This window comes from Pan paniscus, chromosome 6 (genome assembly GCF_029289425.2).
Source record: "Pan paniscus chromosome 6, NHGRI_mPanPan1-v2.0_pri, whole genome shotgun sequence".
Taxonomy (NCBI): Eukaryota; Metazoa; Chordata; class Mammalia; order Primates; family Hominidae; genus Pan; species Pan paniscus.
Window position 1 is genome coordinate 109,972,507 of NC_073255.2, and position 17,254 is coordinate 109,989,760.

Here is a 17,254-nt window from a genome sequence, read left to right on the forward strand (position 1 = left end):
ACTCATGCCTGAAAAAAACTTGTCTGACACACATATTTTCTCCTTAAGGCACATCACAGCCTTCTCGTACTTAGGAACACCATAAAGCACTTCAGCACTACTTTTGGGGGCCATTCTAAACAGTGAAATCACAAATAAAAGGCACAAAAATTTGAAAAGTCACTAAGTACTCTGTAAAAAGGACATTTGACTTCAGCTGGGGACACCCACATTGGACCATTTAAATTTTTTGCTGCTGTATGCATTTCTGTGAAAGACCATGAAAGCAACACAACAATGGATTTGGGAGTTACAAATACATTTTAGTGAGAAGGCAAATCTGCAAATATGGAATCAGAATAATGAGGATTCCCTTTAACGAAGAAGACGACGTCAATAGACACACTGGTACAATAGGATAAAATGTTAAAAGTTGGACATTTGAACTTTTCTGGAGAATTGGTTAAGCAAAATGATAAAGCACACATTTTTAAAGTTAGGAATGAACTAAAGATATACCTGAGATATAAAAATAATAGAATATTATGAATAATTTCATGAGAGTAAACTTAAACACTTGGGTGCAATGGACAGATTTTCTAAAAAGAAATTCACTTATGAAAACTCTTTCAGTAAGAAATAGAAGACCTCCAAAGACCTATTACTAGTAACAGAATCAAATCAATAGTTAAAAATCTACTCATAATACTTAACACCCAGATCTTGTTTTTTAATATATTCTCCACTGAAAAGAACTAGGACTTCTTGCAGAACTGATGATTCTAGGGATGGACCAGGGAAAGTACAAGGTGAGCCTGGAACATCTTGTTTTGCTGTCAAGTAAGGAATTGTTCAAAGAATGAAGGGAACATGTCGAAAGGTCATAGAAGCCAGCTTGAAGGAGCTCCAATTGGCCAAATTCTAGAAAAATTTAAACATTATATTAAATGATAGTGACAAATTATAAGCCAAAGAGTGAAATAAGAACTCATGAGACCATACTGATATAAATAAATAAATATATATATAAATAAATAAATAGTATTACCATGGAATGACAGCTAGTAAATGTAGAAGGAACAATGAAATTAGGAAATCACCCTTTATTAAACACTGTAGTGTTAAATCACCCTTTATTAAACACTATTCAGGCAATAGTTCGCAACAGATGCTAAAACTAGTGTGAAAAGGTTTGTTAAGAAAGTATATTTACATAGTCTCAAAGTAAATCCCCAGAAAATCTTCTTTAATTACCAGGGAAAAGCAGTAACTTTACAGTGGAGAAACCTTGCAGATACCACCTTAACCAAGTGATCAGAATTACTATTACCAGAAATGGAATAGACATCATACAGTTCCTAATGTGAAGGGCACGATGCCACTTTTGTAGTGTTTTTGTCAAATGAATATTCAGAGTCTACTCTTGGAGAAATATCAGACCAAAACAAATTGAGAACACTACATCTATCAAAATAAAAAATAGTGACAGCAAGTACTGGAGAGGATGAAAAGAAACTGTCTCATAGATTGCTGGTAGCAATGTGAAATGGGAGGGCAATAGCCAAAAACTGGAATGTTCTTTGACAGGGGAATGGATGGACAAAATGTGGTACATCCATACAATGAAATATTACTCAGCAATTAAAAAGAAACAAACTATTTATGCCTACAACCACTTGTATGCTATATAATGCTCTTAAAATGACAAAATTATAGTAATAGAAAGCAGATCAGTGGTTGACAGGGGTTAGGGTTAGGGAGAGAGTTTGACTACAGAGGAGTTTCTTTGTGGTGAGAAAACAGTTGGTACTCTGATGGTAGTGGTGGTTACATGAACCTATTTATACATGTGATCAAATTTTGTAGGACTACACACCAAGAAAACTAATGATCAAATTTTGTAGGACTACACACCAAGAAAACTAATGTGAAAACTAATGAAATCTGAGTAAGCCCTATAGTTTGGTATTGTACTAATACCATTTTTCTGGTTTTGATAATATACTATGGTAATGCAAGATGGTATCATTGGGAAAAGCTGGCTAACAGATACATGGGAACTTTAGCTTTAATTAATTCAAAATAAAAAGTTTTTTAAAATTGAGGAACGTACAACAAAATAGCCCGTAGTCTTCAAAAATTCAAGGTCATGAAAGACAAAGACTTGGGAATATCACTTTTTTTCTTTTTGCTGTGAAGTACATTTCACAAAATTTGAATAGGCTCTGTATATCACATAATAGTATTGTAGTAATGTTAATTCCACTTTTGCTAATTGTAGTTATGTAAAAGAATGTTCTTGTTTTAAGGAAATACACTCTGGTATTTAGAGGTAAAGGAGCATTTGTCTGCAGCATATCCTCATACATTTTGGAAAGGAAAAATAAGAAAATTTTTTAAAAAAGAAAATTTTAGTATGTGTGTTCCATTCATTCTTCTTTAGATTTCTTGGTTGTTAATTGTATTGCCTTTACATTGCTCTTCACTTGATTTTTACCTTCCTTTGTTTCAGGGTGTTGAATATCAAGCAGCTGTGGAATGCCTCCAGAAAGCAGATAGAAGGAGTTTGTTATCTGAAATTCAGGCACTACATGCACAAATGAATGGTAGGAAAATTACTCTGAAAAGAGAACAAGAGAGTGAGAAACCAAGCCAAGGTATGTTGTATGACAAGCTCATATGGTTACACAAACAGGTGAAAAGATTTCACTTTGTTTTCTTTCTTATTATTATTAAGTTAAAACATATTTTCTTGGTCACATTTTCTTCTCATTCTCATAATGTTAAGGATACAATCTATATTAATTACTCTAGGGGTTAGAGGATTGTCTAATTGGTTTTGAACAGCTACGTTGACTTTAAAATAAACTGCCATTCCCCTGATAAGGTTAAGCCCATTGGGTTCATTCTTTTTCTTTATTTTAGAGCTGTATGTTAAGAAAACAGTCTTTCCAATCATAAAACAGAAAATACTCTTTAGAGGAAAATCCACAATGCATGTAACTAATTATTTTTTAATCCTTTTTTAAAAAAATTGTGAGCCATAACATACAGAAAATTACAAATTGCAAATATGCAGTATGACGCATTTTTAAATGAGTATCTATGGAAACATCACCCATGTGAATATAGCCAGTATCCCAAAAGCCCCTTCTCCCAAGCACATGCTCCTCTGAGTAACTTAGAGGTAATCATTGTTCTGATTTTTCTTTAGTTTTACTATCTATTTATATATTCCTAAAACATTTAAGTTTCAAGTTTTTTTTCTGTTTTTGAACTTTATCAATCTGTATGTATTTTTTATCTTGTTTCTTTCACCTCTCTGTAACATTCTTCCAACATTCTTCCAAGTTACTGCATTTTTCAAGTTACTGCATTCTTCCAAATTAGTAGTAGACCATTCTTCCAAGTTACTGCATTTATCTCTAGTTCATTCATTCTTGTTACTCTATAACTCTATGACCCTGTGTAGGGCCAGGCACGGTGGCTTACACCTGTAATCCCAGCACTTTGGGAGGCTGACGTGGGTGGATCACGAGGTCAGAAGTTCAAGATGAGCCTAGCCAAAATGGTGAAACCCAGTCTCTACTAAAAATACAAAAATTAGCCAGGCGTGGTGGCGGGTGCCTGTAAGGCCAGCCACTCAGGAGACTGAAGCAGAGAATTACTTGAACCCAGAAGGTGGAGGTTGCAGTGAGCTGAAATCACACCACTGCACTCCAGCCTGGGCGACAGAGCAAGACTCCATCTCAAAAAAAAAAAAAAAAAAAAGAATTTCCTGTATAGATACTCCAAAATTAATATATCCATTCTATTAATATGATTGAGCATTTGGGTTGTTTCTACTTTTTAGCTGTTTAGCTATCAATGTTATTATAAACATTGTTGTATAGTGTTTCTGCTACATATGTGCATGCATCTTCTGAGTATATGACTAAGAGCAGAATTGCTGGGTCATGGAATGCCTATCTTAGATAAGGTCAAATGATTTTCCTACATAGTCATATTAGTTTATACACTTAGTAGCAGTATATGAGAGTTACGTTGCTTCACATCTTTGCCAACAGTTGGTATAGTCAGACTTCTGTTGCCAATCTGATGGGTGTGCAGTGGATTCTTATTGTGGTTTTAATTGGCTGTTCTCTAGTTCCTGAAGGGTTTAGTCCTTTTTCATATGGTAATTGGCTAGTTGGATTTTTATTTTTGTGATATGCTTGTTTAGGTACTTTTTGATAACAGTATCTGGTCTTTTAAATTGAGCTACAGATGGAAATCATTAGAAAGTAAAGTGAAATCTAATTTTCATCATGTCCACTGAGGACACATACCTGTGTGTTCAGTAATTTTGTACTGGTAGAAACATGTATCCTTTGGAAAATTTTGAAAGTCACAGCATGGTCTCACATTGGTCATTAAAAAGCTGAAGCAGGCTGGGCCCTGTGGTTCACGCCTGTAATCCCAGCACTTTGGGAGGCCGAGGTGGGAGGATCACGAGGTCAGGAGTACGAGACCAGCCTGGCCAACATGGTGAAACCCCATCTCTACTAAAAATACAAAAATTAGCTTGGCGTGATGCTCGGTGCCTGTAATCCCAGCTACTCGGGAGGCTGAGGCAGGAGAATCGTCTGAACTTAGGAGGCAGAGGTTGCAGTGAGTTGGGATCGTGCCATTGTACTCCAGCTTGGACAACAGGGCAAGACTCTGTCTCAAAAAAAAAAAACAAAGCTGAAGCATTCTTACCACTGAGTTTAAGAAGGAAAAAAAAAACCAAAGCAGGTTAAAATTACTTCAGAAAAGAGAGTCATAATGAGATAAACATATCACTTTAAACGTAGGCGTAATTGAAGATGCCTTTTAGAGATAGATTAATATTGTTTTACTTAGGTTAAATAGAACACCATTGAAAGCTTAATGTCACAGATTCACATTTATGTAAATCCTTAACCTCTAAAGTTTTTAGAAGCCTAAATTAAACATGATTGATTATCATCTAAAGCTAATGTTATTTCTGTCTCCTAACGTCAGTAATATGAATTGTAATGTGAATTGTTGAACTTTGATAGTATTTTTTAAGTTAAAAATGTTTTTCTTATTAGAGTAGTATAGTATTACATATTTATGGTAGAATACAGAAAAGAATAGAGTGAAAATCATCCCTTGAATCACCTAAATCCTAAAATAATGACTACCTAACACCTGGGTAAATATGTCTCCAGACCTTTTCAGTGTGCATGTGTACATAAGCTTGTATTTTTCATAAAAAAGGAATCCTGATACATATTTTATAACATGCTTTTTTTCATTTAACATACTGAGGCATTTAAAATTTTCAGTTTGTTTTTATTGTAGCAAACATGTAGTAAGGGTTTGGTTGGCTTTCAATGGATAAAAGGACAGTATCCAAAGGGGGGTTTGAATTTCCCACTTCTGGGAACAGACTCCTATTAAAGTTCCAGGGGACTATCTGCAGTGGGGTGCGGAACAAAAGATATCAGCAGTGCTCATCATTGTAGTAACTTGGGTAACTCCTCCAAGTACTTTGTGTGACTATCAGAAATCTTTGGAATTTTTTAATGTACATTCTTGAAATTCTGAATGTACAAATATGAGTTCCATTTAAAGTTTTTTTTTTAATTTTAAGTCTTGCATCCATTAATGTATTCTCTTAAACTTTTATCCTTATATATTTATAGCTCTGAAATCTTGGCCACTAGCACTATGAGGAAAACATGCCTGAAATTTATTTTTATACATTACCAACCCTTTTTGTTTGTTTTTTTGAGACAGGGTCTCACTGTCACTGAGGCTGGAGTACAGTGGCATGGTCTCAGCTCATTGCAACCTCCACCTCCCGGGCTTAAGCAATCCCCCCACCTCAGCCTCCTGAGTCGATGGGACTACAGGCACATGCCAGCACGCCCAGCTAATTTTTGTATTTTTAGTAGAGACAGAGTTTCACCATGTTGCCCAGGCTGGTCTTGAACTCCTGGCCTTAAGCAGTCCTCCCTCCCACCTCAGCCTCCCAAAGTGCTGGGATTACAGGTGTGAGCCACCATGCCTGGACTGCATTACCAACTCTTGGGACTATAATTTTTCATGTTTCCTTTGAAGTAATCTCCTTAACTACAAATCAGTTCTTATCAACAAATATTTATAAACCAAATATGAGTTGCTTGATTATGTTTCAAATATTAATCATGTTCTGTGTAGAACTCTTGGAATATAATATACAGCAGAAGCAGTCTCAAATGCTGGAGATGCAAGTGGAGCTCAGCAGTATGAAAGACAGAGCAACAGAACTGCAGGAGCAGCTGAGTTCTGAGAAAATGGTGGTTGCTGAACTGAAGAGTGAGCTTGCACAAACTAAATTGGAACTAGAAACAACACTCAAGGCACAGCATAAACACCTAAAAGAATTGGAGGCTTTCAGGTGTGCCAGGCTTCCTTATTATAAACATGTAACAAGGAATGGGAGTAATTTTGTCATAAACACTGTGCAAATATAGAAAAATATAACATGCATGATATTTAAATAGCATGCAACTGTTTTTTTTAGGAAAAACTATAATAGAAAAAACTCTAAATGTTTCCAAATGATGAACTTATGATCGTGATTATAGCATATTCTCTACTGTGACTTCAGTTCTGTGTGAGACTTGTATGAAATATAATTTTGACTTTGACCTTTATTTTACCATCAACCAATTTGAAGTGATATTTATGAACGCAGTAGAATTCATGATTGAGTGAGCTAAAATATGCAAAATATTTGAAGAGACAATGCTTGTTAAAAGAATATATTTCTTGGTATAAATACTGAGATCTTCTGTTGCCAAAGACACATTACAACTAGTCATTTTTATATTGAACATTAGCTTCACACACAAATAGATATGGTGATTCCCATGTTCAGTAAAAGACAAAAATTTTATTTACTTTTTATTTATTTATTTATTTTATTTTATTTTTATTTAATTGTTTTGAGATGGAATCTCGCTCTGTCGCCCAGACTGGAGTGCAATGGCATGATATCAGCTCACTGCAACCTCCACCACCCGGGTTCAAGTGATTCTCCTGCCTCAGCCTTCTGAGTAGCTGGGATTATAGGCACCCGCCACCATGCCCGGCTAATTTTTGTATTTTCAATAGAGACAGAGTTTCACCATGTTGACCATGCTGGTCTCGAACTCCTGACCTCAGGTGACCCACCCACCACGGCCTCCCAAAGTGCCGGGATTACAGGTGTGAGCCACCATGCCCAGCCAAAATTTTTATTAATACTATTTTGTAACAATAAATTGCATAGTTGTTTGCATTGATAATTAATAACTAATAATTGTACTACTGGAAACAGTTAATTTGAAGCCAGATGTGGTGACTAATGCCTGTAATCCCAGCACTTTGGGAGGCCAAGGCAGGTGGATCACCTGAGATCAGGAGTTCAAGACCAGCCTGGCCAACATTGTGAAACCCCATCTCTACTAAAAATACAAAAAATTAGCCGGGCATGCTGGCATTCACCTGTAATCCCAGCTACTTGGGAGGGTGAGGCAGGAGAATCACTTGACCCTGGGAGGCGGAGGTTACAGTGAGCCAGGTTCGCGCTATTGCACTCCATCCTGGGTGACAAGAGGGAAACTCTGTCTCAAAAAAAAAGAAAAAAGAGGGCCGGGCGCGGTGGCTCATGCCTGTAATCCGAGCACTTTGGGAGGCCGAGACAGGCGGATCATGAGGTCAGGAGATTGAAACCATCCTGGCCAAAATGGTGAAACTCCATCTCTACTGAAAATACACAAATTAGCTGGGCGTGGTTGCGGGCACCTGTAGTCCCAGCTACCCGGGAGGCTGAGGCAGGAGAATTGCTTTAACCCGGGAGGTGGAGGTTGCAGTGAGCCGAGATAGCGCTACTGCACTCCAGCCTGGCGAAGAGCGAGACTCCGTCTCGAAACAAAACAACAAAAAAAGAAAGAGTTAATTTGAAATGAACCCCAGTCAAGAATCTTTAATAGTTTATATTTTCCTCTTAGCTAGTTTATTATATGCCTCAACTTATCAGTGGAAGCTGTTTTTCTCTCTCTCATTATATGCTTCGTCAACATAGCTTTATGGAAGTTCATTTGTCTTTCTGACTTAGGTTGGAAGTTAAAGATAAGACAGATGAAGTACATTTGCTTAATGACACATTAGCAAGTGAACAGAAAAAATCAAGAGAGCTCCAGTGGGCTTTGGAGAAAGAGAAAGCCAAGTTGGGACGCAGTGAAGAACGGGATAAAGAAGAACTTGAGGTACTGTTATCTTTGTCTTTAAATGTCTGGAAAATCCAGAATGATAGAAGAGGGTCTTAAGGCTTTCCTCCATCTAAAATGTCAACCTTAGACTTCTTAATAAGATATGGTAAGTTGTTCACTGTGCATTGAATACTACATAAACCGTATTACGAGGAAATGCTAATGGAGTGGTGATTGGTTTTTTTTGTTTGTTTGTTTGTTTTGCTACATCCAAAGATGCATATAGACTGCTCTGCTGCAACATGTTTTGGGCATGTGAATTGGTACACACAGATAAATATGGCAATCCTGTCAGTTTAATACAGAGGTAGTTTTGGTTCCTGTTTTCTCCTAGGGAAGAGGAACAGGGATACTTTTCTGGAGCCCTCACTGCTTAAGAACATTTAAAGTGAACATTGGCCCCTTTCAGAGAGACACACCCCTGCTTTGCAAGGCTCTCAGCTCAAGGCAGGCTGCTTTGAGTATCTGCTTTTAATAGAGGTGGAGTATACATGAAGTATCTGCTTTTAATAAAGGTGTTGTTGTCTCACTGGCTCAGAGCTCTTCTAGCCACGTAATCCTAATTCTCACTAACTCTGTGCTGAAAAACAATGTGTTGCTGGCATTTTTGCCCGATTTTTTATTTTTAATGTCCACTGTGTTAGCCTCCAGGCAAAGAGAACTCTCTGCCCGGCAGGGACATGATATCTCCCTAGGTACCAATTATAGTTTTTTAACCATTAAAAGTTTATGTATATTTTGAGTTATTTGCCCCTAACCTTGCTTTCCTTATAAGCCCTATTATTTTTAGCATGTGATACTGCAAAACACAAGGTTTTTCAGGAACTCCTATCACATTATATCAGGAACATTTATTTTTTAAACAAATTTATTAATGTGCACAGGAATCTTATCAAAACATAAGATCTCCAGGAACAGTTATATTTTTAAAGGTTGTTATTCTTATAAGAAATGTACCCTGCTTCATATTACTTAGTGAGATTAAGATTTTTTGAGAAAAGTATTATCTTACCCTTCTTTTGTTTATATTTCATGATTATGCACTAACTACTGAACATTTAAGTTAATAAACTAAATAATCAGTTCTATTTTCTAATAAAGATACTACCAACATAGTATTAATAAAGGCATGGTTGTATACTTCTGAAGTTTTTTTTGTTTTTTTGTTTTTTTTTTTTTTGAGTCAAAGTCTCACTCTGTTGCTCACGCTGGAGGGCAGTGGTGCAATCTAGGCTCACTGCAACCTCCACCTCCCAGGTTCAAGCAATTTGCCTGCCTCAGCCTCCCAAGTAGCTGGGACTACAGGCACGTGCCATTGCACCCAGCTAATTTTTTTGTATTTTTAGTAGAGACAGGGTTTCACCATGTTGGCCAGGCTGGGCTTGAACTCTTGACCTCAGGTGATCTGCCCGCCTCGGCCTCCCAAAGTGCTGGGATTACAGGCGTGAGCCACCACGCCCGGCCAAGTATTTTTAATAATATTAACAAGTTCTTAAATTTGATTTTCTCGTACCAGGATCTGAAGTTTTCACTTGAGAGTCAGAAACAAAGGAATCTTCAGCTAAATCTACTTTTGGAACAACAGAAACAACTACTGAACGAATCCCAGCAAAAAATAGAATCACAGAGAATGCTATATGATGCCCAGTTGTCAGAAGAACAAGGTCGAAACTTAGAGCTTCAAGTACTTCTTGAATCTGAGAAAGTTCGAATTCGGGAAATGAGTAGTACCCTAGATAGGGAGCGGGAATTGCACGCACAGCTGCAGAGCAGTGATGGTACTGGACAGTCTCGGCCACCCTTGCCCTCAGAGGACCTACTGAAAGAGCTGCAGAAACAGCTAGAGGAAAAACACAGTCGCATAGTAGAATTGTTAAATGAGACTGAAAAATATAAACTGGATTCTTTGCAAACACGACAGCAAATGGAAAAAGATAGGCAGGTTCACAGGAAAACACTGCAGACAGAACAGGAGGCCAACACTGAAGGACAGAAAAAAATGCATGAGCTCCAGTCCAAAGTGGAAGATCTTCAGCGGCAGCTGGAAGAGAAAAGACAACAAGTTTATAAGTTAGACCTTGAAGGACAGCGACTACAAGGAATCATGCAGGAATTCCAGAAGCAAGAACTAGAACGAGAAGAAAAACGAGAAAGTAGAAGAATTCTGTATCAGAACCTTAATGAGGTAAACTGACAGTTTCTTTTTAGATATTTTTAAGGAAAGTACTGCAGCCCTTTGATCATTAAATTTTGATATTGGATTAAATTACTTAAATAGCTATATGTAAATCACTTAAAAATGAAATCTATAGAAGTTTATTGGATATAAACAATAATTGTGTTCCCTTAAGATAGACTGTGATATGCTGTTCACCTATAATTATTGTTTTCTTATTCTGTCCAAAATTGCCAGCCAGCCACGTGGAGCTTAACCAGTGATCGAACTAGAAATTGGGTTCTTCAACAGAAAATAGAAGGAGAAACAAAAGAATCAAACTACGCTAAATTGATTGAAATGAATGGAGGAGGAACCGGCTGTAATCATGAATTAGAAATGATCAGACAAAAGCTTCAGTGTGTAGCTTCAAAACTACAGGTTCTACCCCAGAAAGCCTCTGAGAGGTTAGACTTTTCTGCCTGATCTTTGGGAAAGTAGTATTCTTAGGCTGGGTAGACCCCATGCCTCTTGGACAGCTAGCCAAGGGTGGGGAATTGAAATTTTAAAGGTAATGCGTGTTTACATTAGGAGGTGATATTCTTTAACAGAACTCAAATGTCTGAAAACAACTATCTAACACTTTGACCCAGGGAAGAAAGCATGGGATATAAGGGAGAAGTGATAGGTGAAGTAGAACGTCGCCTGCTCTGTAATGTTTGTGGTAGTAAACACCCCCAATTGAGAAGGTATGTTTTGACTTTTTGTCTTTTTCTTGAAGACTACAGTTTGAAACAGCAGATGATGAAGATTTCATTTGGGTTCAGGAAAATATTGATGAAATTATTTTACAACTACAGAAATTAACTGGCCAGCAAGGTGAAGAGGTAATACTTTTTAAAAGTTATTTCTGAAGCATTGAGAGCAAAGATTTAATAGAAACTGGATAATTTGAAACTTGCAGCATATTCTTGATACTCTTTATAGAGTTTTATTTGTATCTTTTTATTTATTTTAAATATGAATAATAATGCTTGCTTTCCCCCAAGAGAAGATAATGAAAGCTTAGGGAGGGAATTAGCTTTCATTATTGTCATTGAATAATTATGTTGACCTTTTACTGTATGGAGACAAGCTTCCTGAAAGAGTGATCTGGCTTCTATCCTGTCTACTCCATGAAACACCCTTAGACTCCTACAGTGTCTAAACAATTGACTAATCTGGTGAATCTTTTCAGTTTATCTCTTGACTTCTTTGTAGCATTTGATACTTTTGACCTGTTTTATTTTCTTAAAACCCTCTCTTTCCTTGCCTGTCATGTCAGTATTCTAGCATTTCTTCTGCTTCTTTCATCAGTTGCCTTTATGATTCCTCTTCCTACCCTCTTCCTTCTTTTCTCTAACCTATAACTATGAAAGCTCACACAGTCCAACACCCTGAGCTCTCACTAGACTTATTTATTAAACAAATACTTATATTGAGCACTTATTCTGTGCCAGATAGGTTCTGGAGATACAGTGAACAAATCTGACTAAAACCTCACCCTTATGGAACTTATCTTTAGTGGACTGTGGTTCTAGTCTAGACTTCTGTCCTGTGTTCCAGGTTTATATTTTCAATTAGTTACTAAACATTTTTCCCTGGGGAAATGTACCCCATAGTGACCCCTTAGGAACCTCACAGGCACATTCCAAACTGAACACCATCTTCCCTTTCTACTTCCTGCTCCAGACCCTCATTTCTAGTCATGATATTGCCCAGTTTAGAAAGCTGAAAGTCACCATAGACCACTTTCCTTCACCCTTATCTGCACATCTAGACAGTCACTAAATCCTGTCCCTCTTACCTTCTAAATACCTCTCCCACACACCCTTTACTTTCTGTCCCTTAGTCGTTGCCTCCATTCAGGCTTTCAGCATTTCTTACCTGGCTGTTGAAACAACTTCCTGATAGGTCTACCTGACTCGAAGATTATATCTTCCCTAATTTCCCCTGCTTTGTACATTACTACCAAAGGAATTTTCCCAACACATAAATTTTGTGTCATATTTTTGCATCAAGCCTTTCATGACTCTCCATTGCCTACATTTAGGTCTGTTATTCATAAAGTGAAGCAATCTAGACTTACCAGGCAACCTACAACACCCCGAAAACAATACACACTTGCTCAAGCCTTTGTGCCTTTTGCTTAATATGCCCTTCCTTATCTTTTCTGCCTGGTAAATATCTACCTATTACTGAATACTCAACTCAAGCACCAATTCATGAATTCTGTTGTTCTCGGTGCCTATTCACACTTTATATGCATTATTCACATCCATTTGTGCTTAAGTGACTTTACACCATTTTATTTTTCCAGCCCAGCTTGGTGTCCCCAAGTACTTCTTGTGGCTCATTGACTGAAAGACTACTGAGACAAAATGCTGAGCTGACAGGGCATATCAGTCAACTGACTGAAGAGAAGAATGACTTAAGGAACATGGTTATGAAGCTAGAAGAGCAGATCAGGTGGTATCGACAGACAGGAGCTGGTAGAGATAATGTATGTCCATTTTTAGCATCTCCATATATGAGAATTAGTGCATGCTTATCATTTCTGCTGTCTAGTTCAAGTTTTAATCCTGTTAATGTAAAACTATCACACACCTGATTCTTAGGATCTGTAGAAAATTTTATAGGGATGACAATAATAATATTATTACTAAGTTATAATAATTACTGTTATTTATTGGAAACCATCTCTGTACTCGACTCTGGGTTGTATACATACAGAATCTCTAATCCACATCCACCTTATACCTGAGAAAACTGAATTGAAGTCGTAGTCAAACCAAGATACTTGCATCTCCAAAGCCAGATACTTTGCTACCTAGGGACCAACAACAGATACACGAGATGTTCAAATGTGAATCCTGACTGTTCTCTTCATTTAATTATTAGTTATTGTGTTGATGACTCAATTAAAAGGTTCTGTTAAATTACGTCTTTCAGTCTGAAATTACTCTGAGAATTTACTTAAAATTTTTCCATTTAAAAACAGGTATAAAATTAATTGCTAGTTTCCATAATCACCCAGTATAAAGATAGAAAAGACCTGTAAGACAACTGTGTGGTTAAATACATGATAACACATTTACGTGCCTTTTATAGAAATCCACTTATTATGTACATACTGGCTTGTTTTTTTCCCACTTCTCCAGTACACTATTTCAGGCACAGGCTCAAAATTTGAACCCAAATGGTCTGTTAGGTCTCTTGACTTTTTCAGTTCAAAGCTCTGCTAATCTGCTAAACCTTCCCTGTGGCCAGACTTTCTCAAGGACTTTTAGTTGTAAAACTAATGTACTTAGCAAAGGACCATGTACTTAAGAGTTAGTGTATATGCGTAATGTCAATTGAGATTGGCTTTGAACTTTGTCTGGGTGGGGTTAGAAAGTTGAGACTGCATCATCATGCAGATATCTTTTTAATATGTTTAGCTCAGACTTTTCTTCAGAGACTTGTGTAAGTAGGCTGTGGTCTTTGCAGTCTTCCAGGTTTTCATTGAATGGTGGTGCCAACATTGAAGCCATCATTGCCTCTGAAAAAGAAGTATGGAACAGAGAAAAATTGACTCTCCAGAAATCTCTGAAAAGGGCAGAGGCTGAAGTATACAAACTGAAAGCTGAACTAAGAAATGACTCTTTACTTCAAACTCTGAGCCCTGATTCTGAACATGTCACTTTAAAGGTAGGAGACATCTCCCATCTAAACATCACAGCTGGTTCTATGTTTTTGCCTTCTTTCATCTCTCACTGACCTTAAATAAACAGTCTAAAGAAATTTAGGGCCTGGCACAGTGGTTCACGCCTATAGTCCCAGCACTTTGGGAGGCCGAGATGGGCAGATCACGAGGTCAGGAGATCAAGACCATCCTGGCTAACACAGTGAAACCCCGTCTCTACTAAAAATACAAAAACAAAAAATTAGCTGGGCGTGGTGGCGGGTGCCTGTAGTCCCAGCTACTGTCCCAGGCAGGGGAATCGCTTGAACCCAGGAAGCGGAGGTTGCAGTGAGCCGAGATCGCGCCACTGCACTCCAGCCTGGGCCACAGAGTGAGACTCCATCTCAAAAAAAAAAAAAATGTAGATAGTATTCAGGTTTTGTCTCTAGGTCTTTTTATTCAGTCTTTGTCATGAATGCAGGTCACAGAGGTTTCTGGAAAGGCATGCCTAGGACTGGGACCAGATTAACCTTTATTAATGGTCACAGTGGCAGCCTGGGCTCATGGTTCCACTTTCCCTGGTTTCATCCCTAATAGACCAAAAGAATAGTATCTTTTCAACTCCTAACAAAAGCTCTACTATTGTCAATGTAAGAACATCATACTCTGTAAAATGGTAAGCCCTCTGAAAAGCCTCTCCAGTGACTAATAATGAATGTTGTTAAAACTACCTTAATCAGTCAACATAAAATTCAAAACAAAAAGAAAAACTTTTGGAACATTTATTCCAGTTTATGAATCTGAAGGGATAGAAAACATTAACATTTAAAAAGTTAGATTAGGCCAGGCACTGGTGGCTCACACCTGTAATCCCAGCACTTCGGGAGGCCAAGGTGGGTGGATCACTGAGGTCAGGAGTTCGAGATCAGCCTGGCCAACATGGTGAAATCCCATCTCTACTAGAAATACAAAAATTAGCCAGGCATGGTGGTGGGCGCCTGTAATCCCAGCTACTTGGAAGGCTGAGGCAGGAGAATTGCTTGAATCTGGGAGACGGAGGTTGCAGTGAGCCGAGATCACGCCACTAAACTCCAGTATGGGTGACAGAGTGAGACTCCGTCTCATAAATAAATAAATAAATAAATAGATTAGTGACCCTAATAAAAATAGCTCTGTACAAAATTGGGATGACAAAAATATTTGCAATTAATATGATTAATGAGGGCTAAAACCTAAAAGAAACAAGAAGCCTAACTATAATATTAGTATTCAGACTCCATTGACTAATAGAGGCAAAAGTGTAAAGGTTAATTTATCTGAAATTTCAACTTTGCTGATAAAGTAGAAAACAGTGATAGGAACCTGCCGTTTTACTGTTACTACTACTACTACTACTACTACTACCACCACCACCACCACTACTTGTTAAAATCTAGGTTATTTTCCCCTAGAGAGCAGGATGAATGTTTTCTTAATGTCTTTACATTCTTCTCTTCCCTAAATATAGAGAATTTATGGTAAATACTTGAGGGCAGAAAGTTTTCGAAAGGCTCTCATTTACCAGAAGAAATACCTGCTGCTGTTACTGGGTGGGTTCCAGGAATGTGAAGATGCCACCTTGGCCCTGCTTGCCCGGATGGGGGGGCAGCCAGCTTTCACGGATCTAGAGGTGATCACCAATCGCCCAAAGGGCTTCACCAGGTTTCGGTCGGCCGTCAGAGTATCCATTGCAATTTCCAGGTAAAGACTTGAAGGAAAATGCATTTTACTAGTAGACTCTCTAAAAGGATTAGTTATTTTTAATTCTCCCTCTATTCTCTGCTGGTTATACTCTATATTTATATAGTAGGAGGTATGTGCCATCACTGAAGCATGTCTGCTTTTTTTTTCTAGGTTTTCATTCATTTAGCAGGAATACTGGCAGGGTATGTGTAGACTATGAAAAGGGCCTTCCTAGGTCCAGGCAGCTGGTGACTCAGAGCTGGCCTATCCAATCCCCTTTTAGAAAACAATCTGGGCCAGGCGTGGTGCCTCATGCCTGTAATCCCAGCACTTTGGGAGGCCAAGGCAGGCGAATCACAAGGTCAGGAGATCGAGACCAGCCTGGCCAACATGGTGAAACCCTATCTCTACTAAAAAAACAAAAAATTAGCTGGGCGTAGTGGCAGGCACCTGTAGTCCCAGCTACTTGGGAGTCTGAGGCAGGAGAATCACTTGAACCTGGGCGGCGGAGGTTGCAGTGAGCCGAGATCAGCGCCACTACACTCCAGCCATGTGACAGAGTGAGACTCTGTCAAAAAAAAAAAAAAAAAAAAAAGGCCAGGCGTGGTGGCTCACACCTGTAATCCCAGCACTTTGGGAGGCTGAGGCCGGCAGATCATGAGGTCAGGAGATTGAGACCATCCTGGCTATGCTGAAACCCCATCTCTGCTAAAAGTGTACAAAAAAATTAGCCAGGCGTGGTGGCGGGTGCCTGTAGTCCCAGCTACTTGGGAGGCTGAGGCAGGACAATGGCATGAACCTGGGAGGTGGAGCTTGCAGTGAGCTGAGATAGCACCACTGCACTCCAGCCTGGGTGACAGAGCAAGACTCTGTCTCAAAAAAAAAAAAAAAAAATCTGAATAAGCCCATGAACAAGCTCACACATGTAAATAAATAAAAGATTATAAAATTTAAAAATGTGGTTGACAAATTACTTCTTAGGCTGACATACATTCATTTTCTTCATTGCTAAGATAACCCACTTTTGGTGCCCAGCTATGGAAGGTCCTTTCCTAACTGCATTCAAGTCAGAGGTTAGCCTTTAAGGCATTGGATTTTTGCTTTTTGCTAGTGCTTTTATTGTTCTTTCTCTAGTAATTCCAAGCAAAGAACTCTGGTATTCATTCTGTCTGTGATTGACATGGAGCCAAGACTCAAACTACTTTGAGGACCTGGCCCACTACAGTCTTCTGACCTGGTTATATGCATACAAACACCAAGGCTTCTCCATGCATCCCCCTCCCTTTTAGGAGGCAGACAGAATCTTAAAGGAATTTTGCTTTTTAAAGTTATTTCTATCAGGTCACATCTGATGCTGCTTTATTTATTTATTTATTTATTTTTTTTTTTTTTTTTTTTTTTTTTTGA

General features: G+C 38.2%; 1 protein-coding gene across 13 annotated transcripts in view; it reads left to right on the top strand.

The window, feature by feature from the left end:
- AKAP9 (A-kinase anchoring protein 9) overlaps window positions 1-17,254 on the top strand; it is a 166,399-nt gene that overhangs the window by 142,697 nt on the left and 6,448 nt on the right. For all 13 annotated transcript variants that reach the window (XM_034964418.3, XM_034964419.3, XM_034964428.3 and 10 more), the window contains 9 exons: window positions 2,492-2,636; window positions 6,190-6,409; window positions 8,114-8,264; window positions 9,784-10,452; window positions 10,681-10,889; window positions 11,204-11,309; window positions 12,782-12,964; window positions 13,951-14,151; window positions 15,633-15,865. In XM_034964418.3, the coding sequence (XP_034820309.2) occupies window positions 2,492-2,636; window positions 6,190-6,409; window positions 8,114-8,264; window positions 9,784-10,452; window positions 10,681-10,889; window positions 11,204-11,309; window positions 12,782-12,964; window positions 13,951-14,151; window positions 15,633-15,865 (2,117 nt within the window). The remainder of the gene's footprint in view (window positions 1-2,491; window positions 2,637-6,189; window positions 6,410-8,113; window positions 8,265-9,783; window positions 10,453-10,680; window positions 10,890-11,203; window positions 11,310-12,781; window positions 12,965-13,950; window positions 14,152-15,632; window positions 15,866-17,254) is intronic.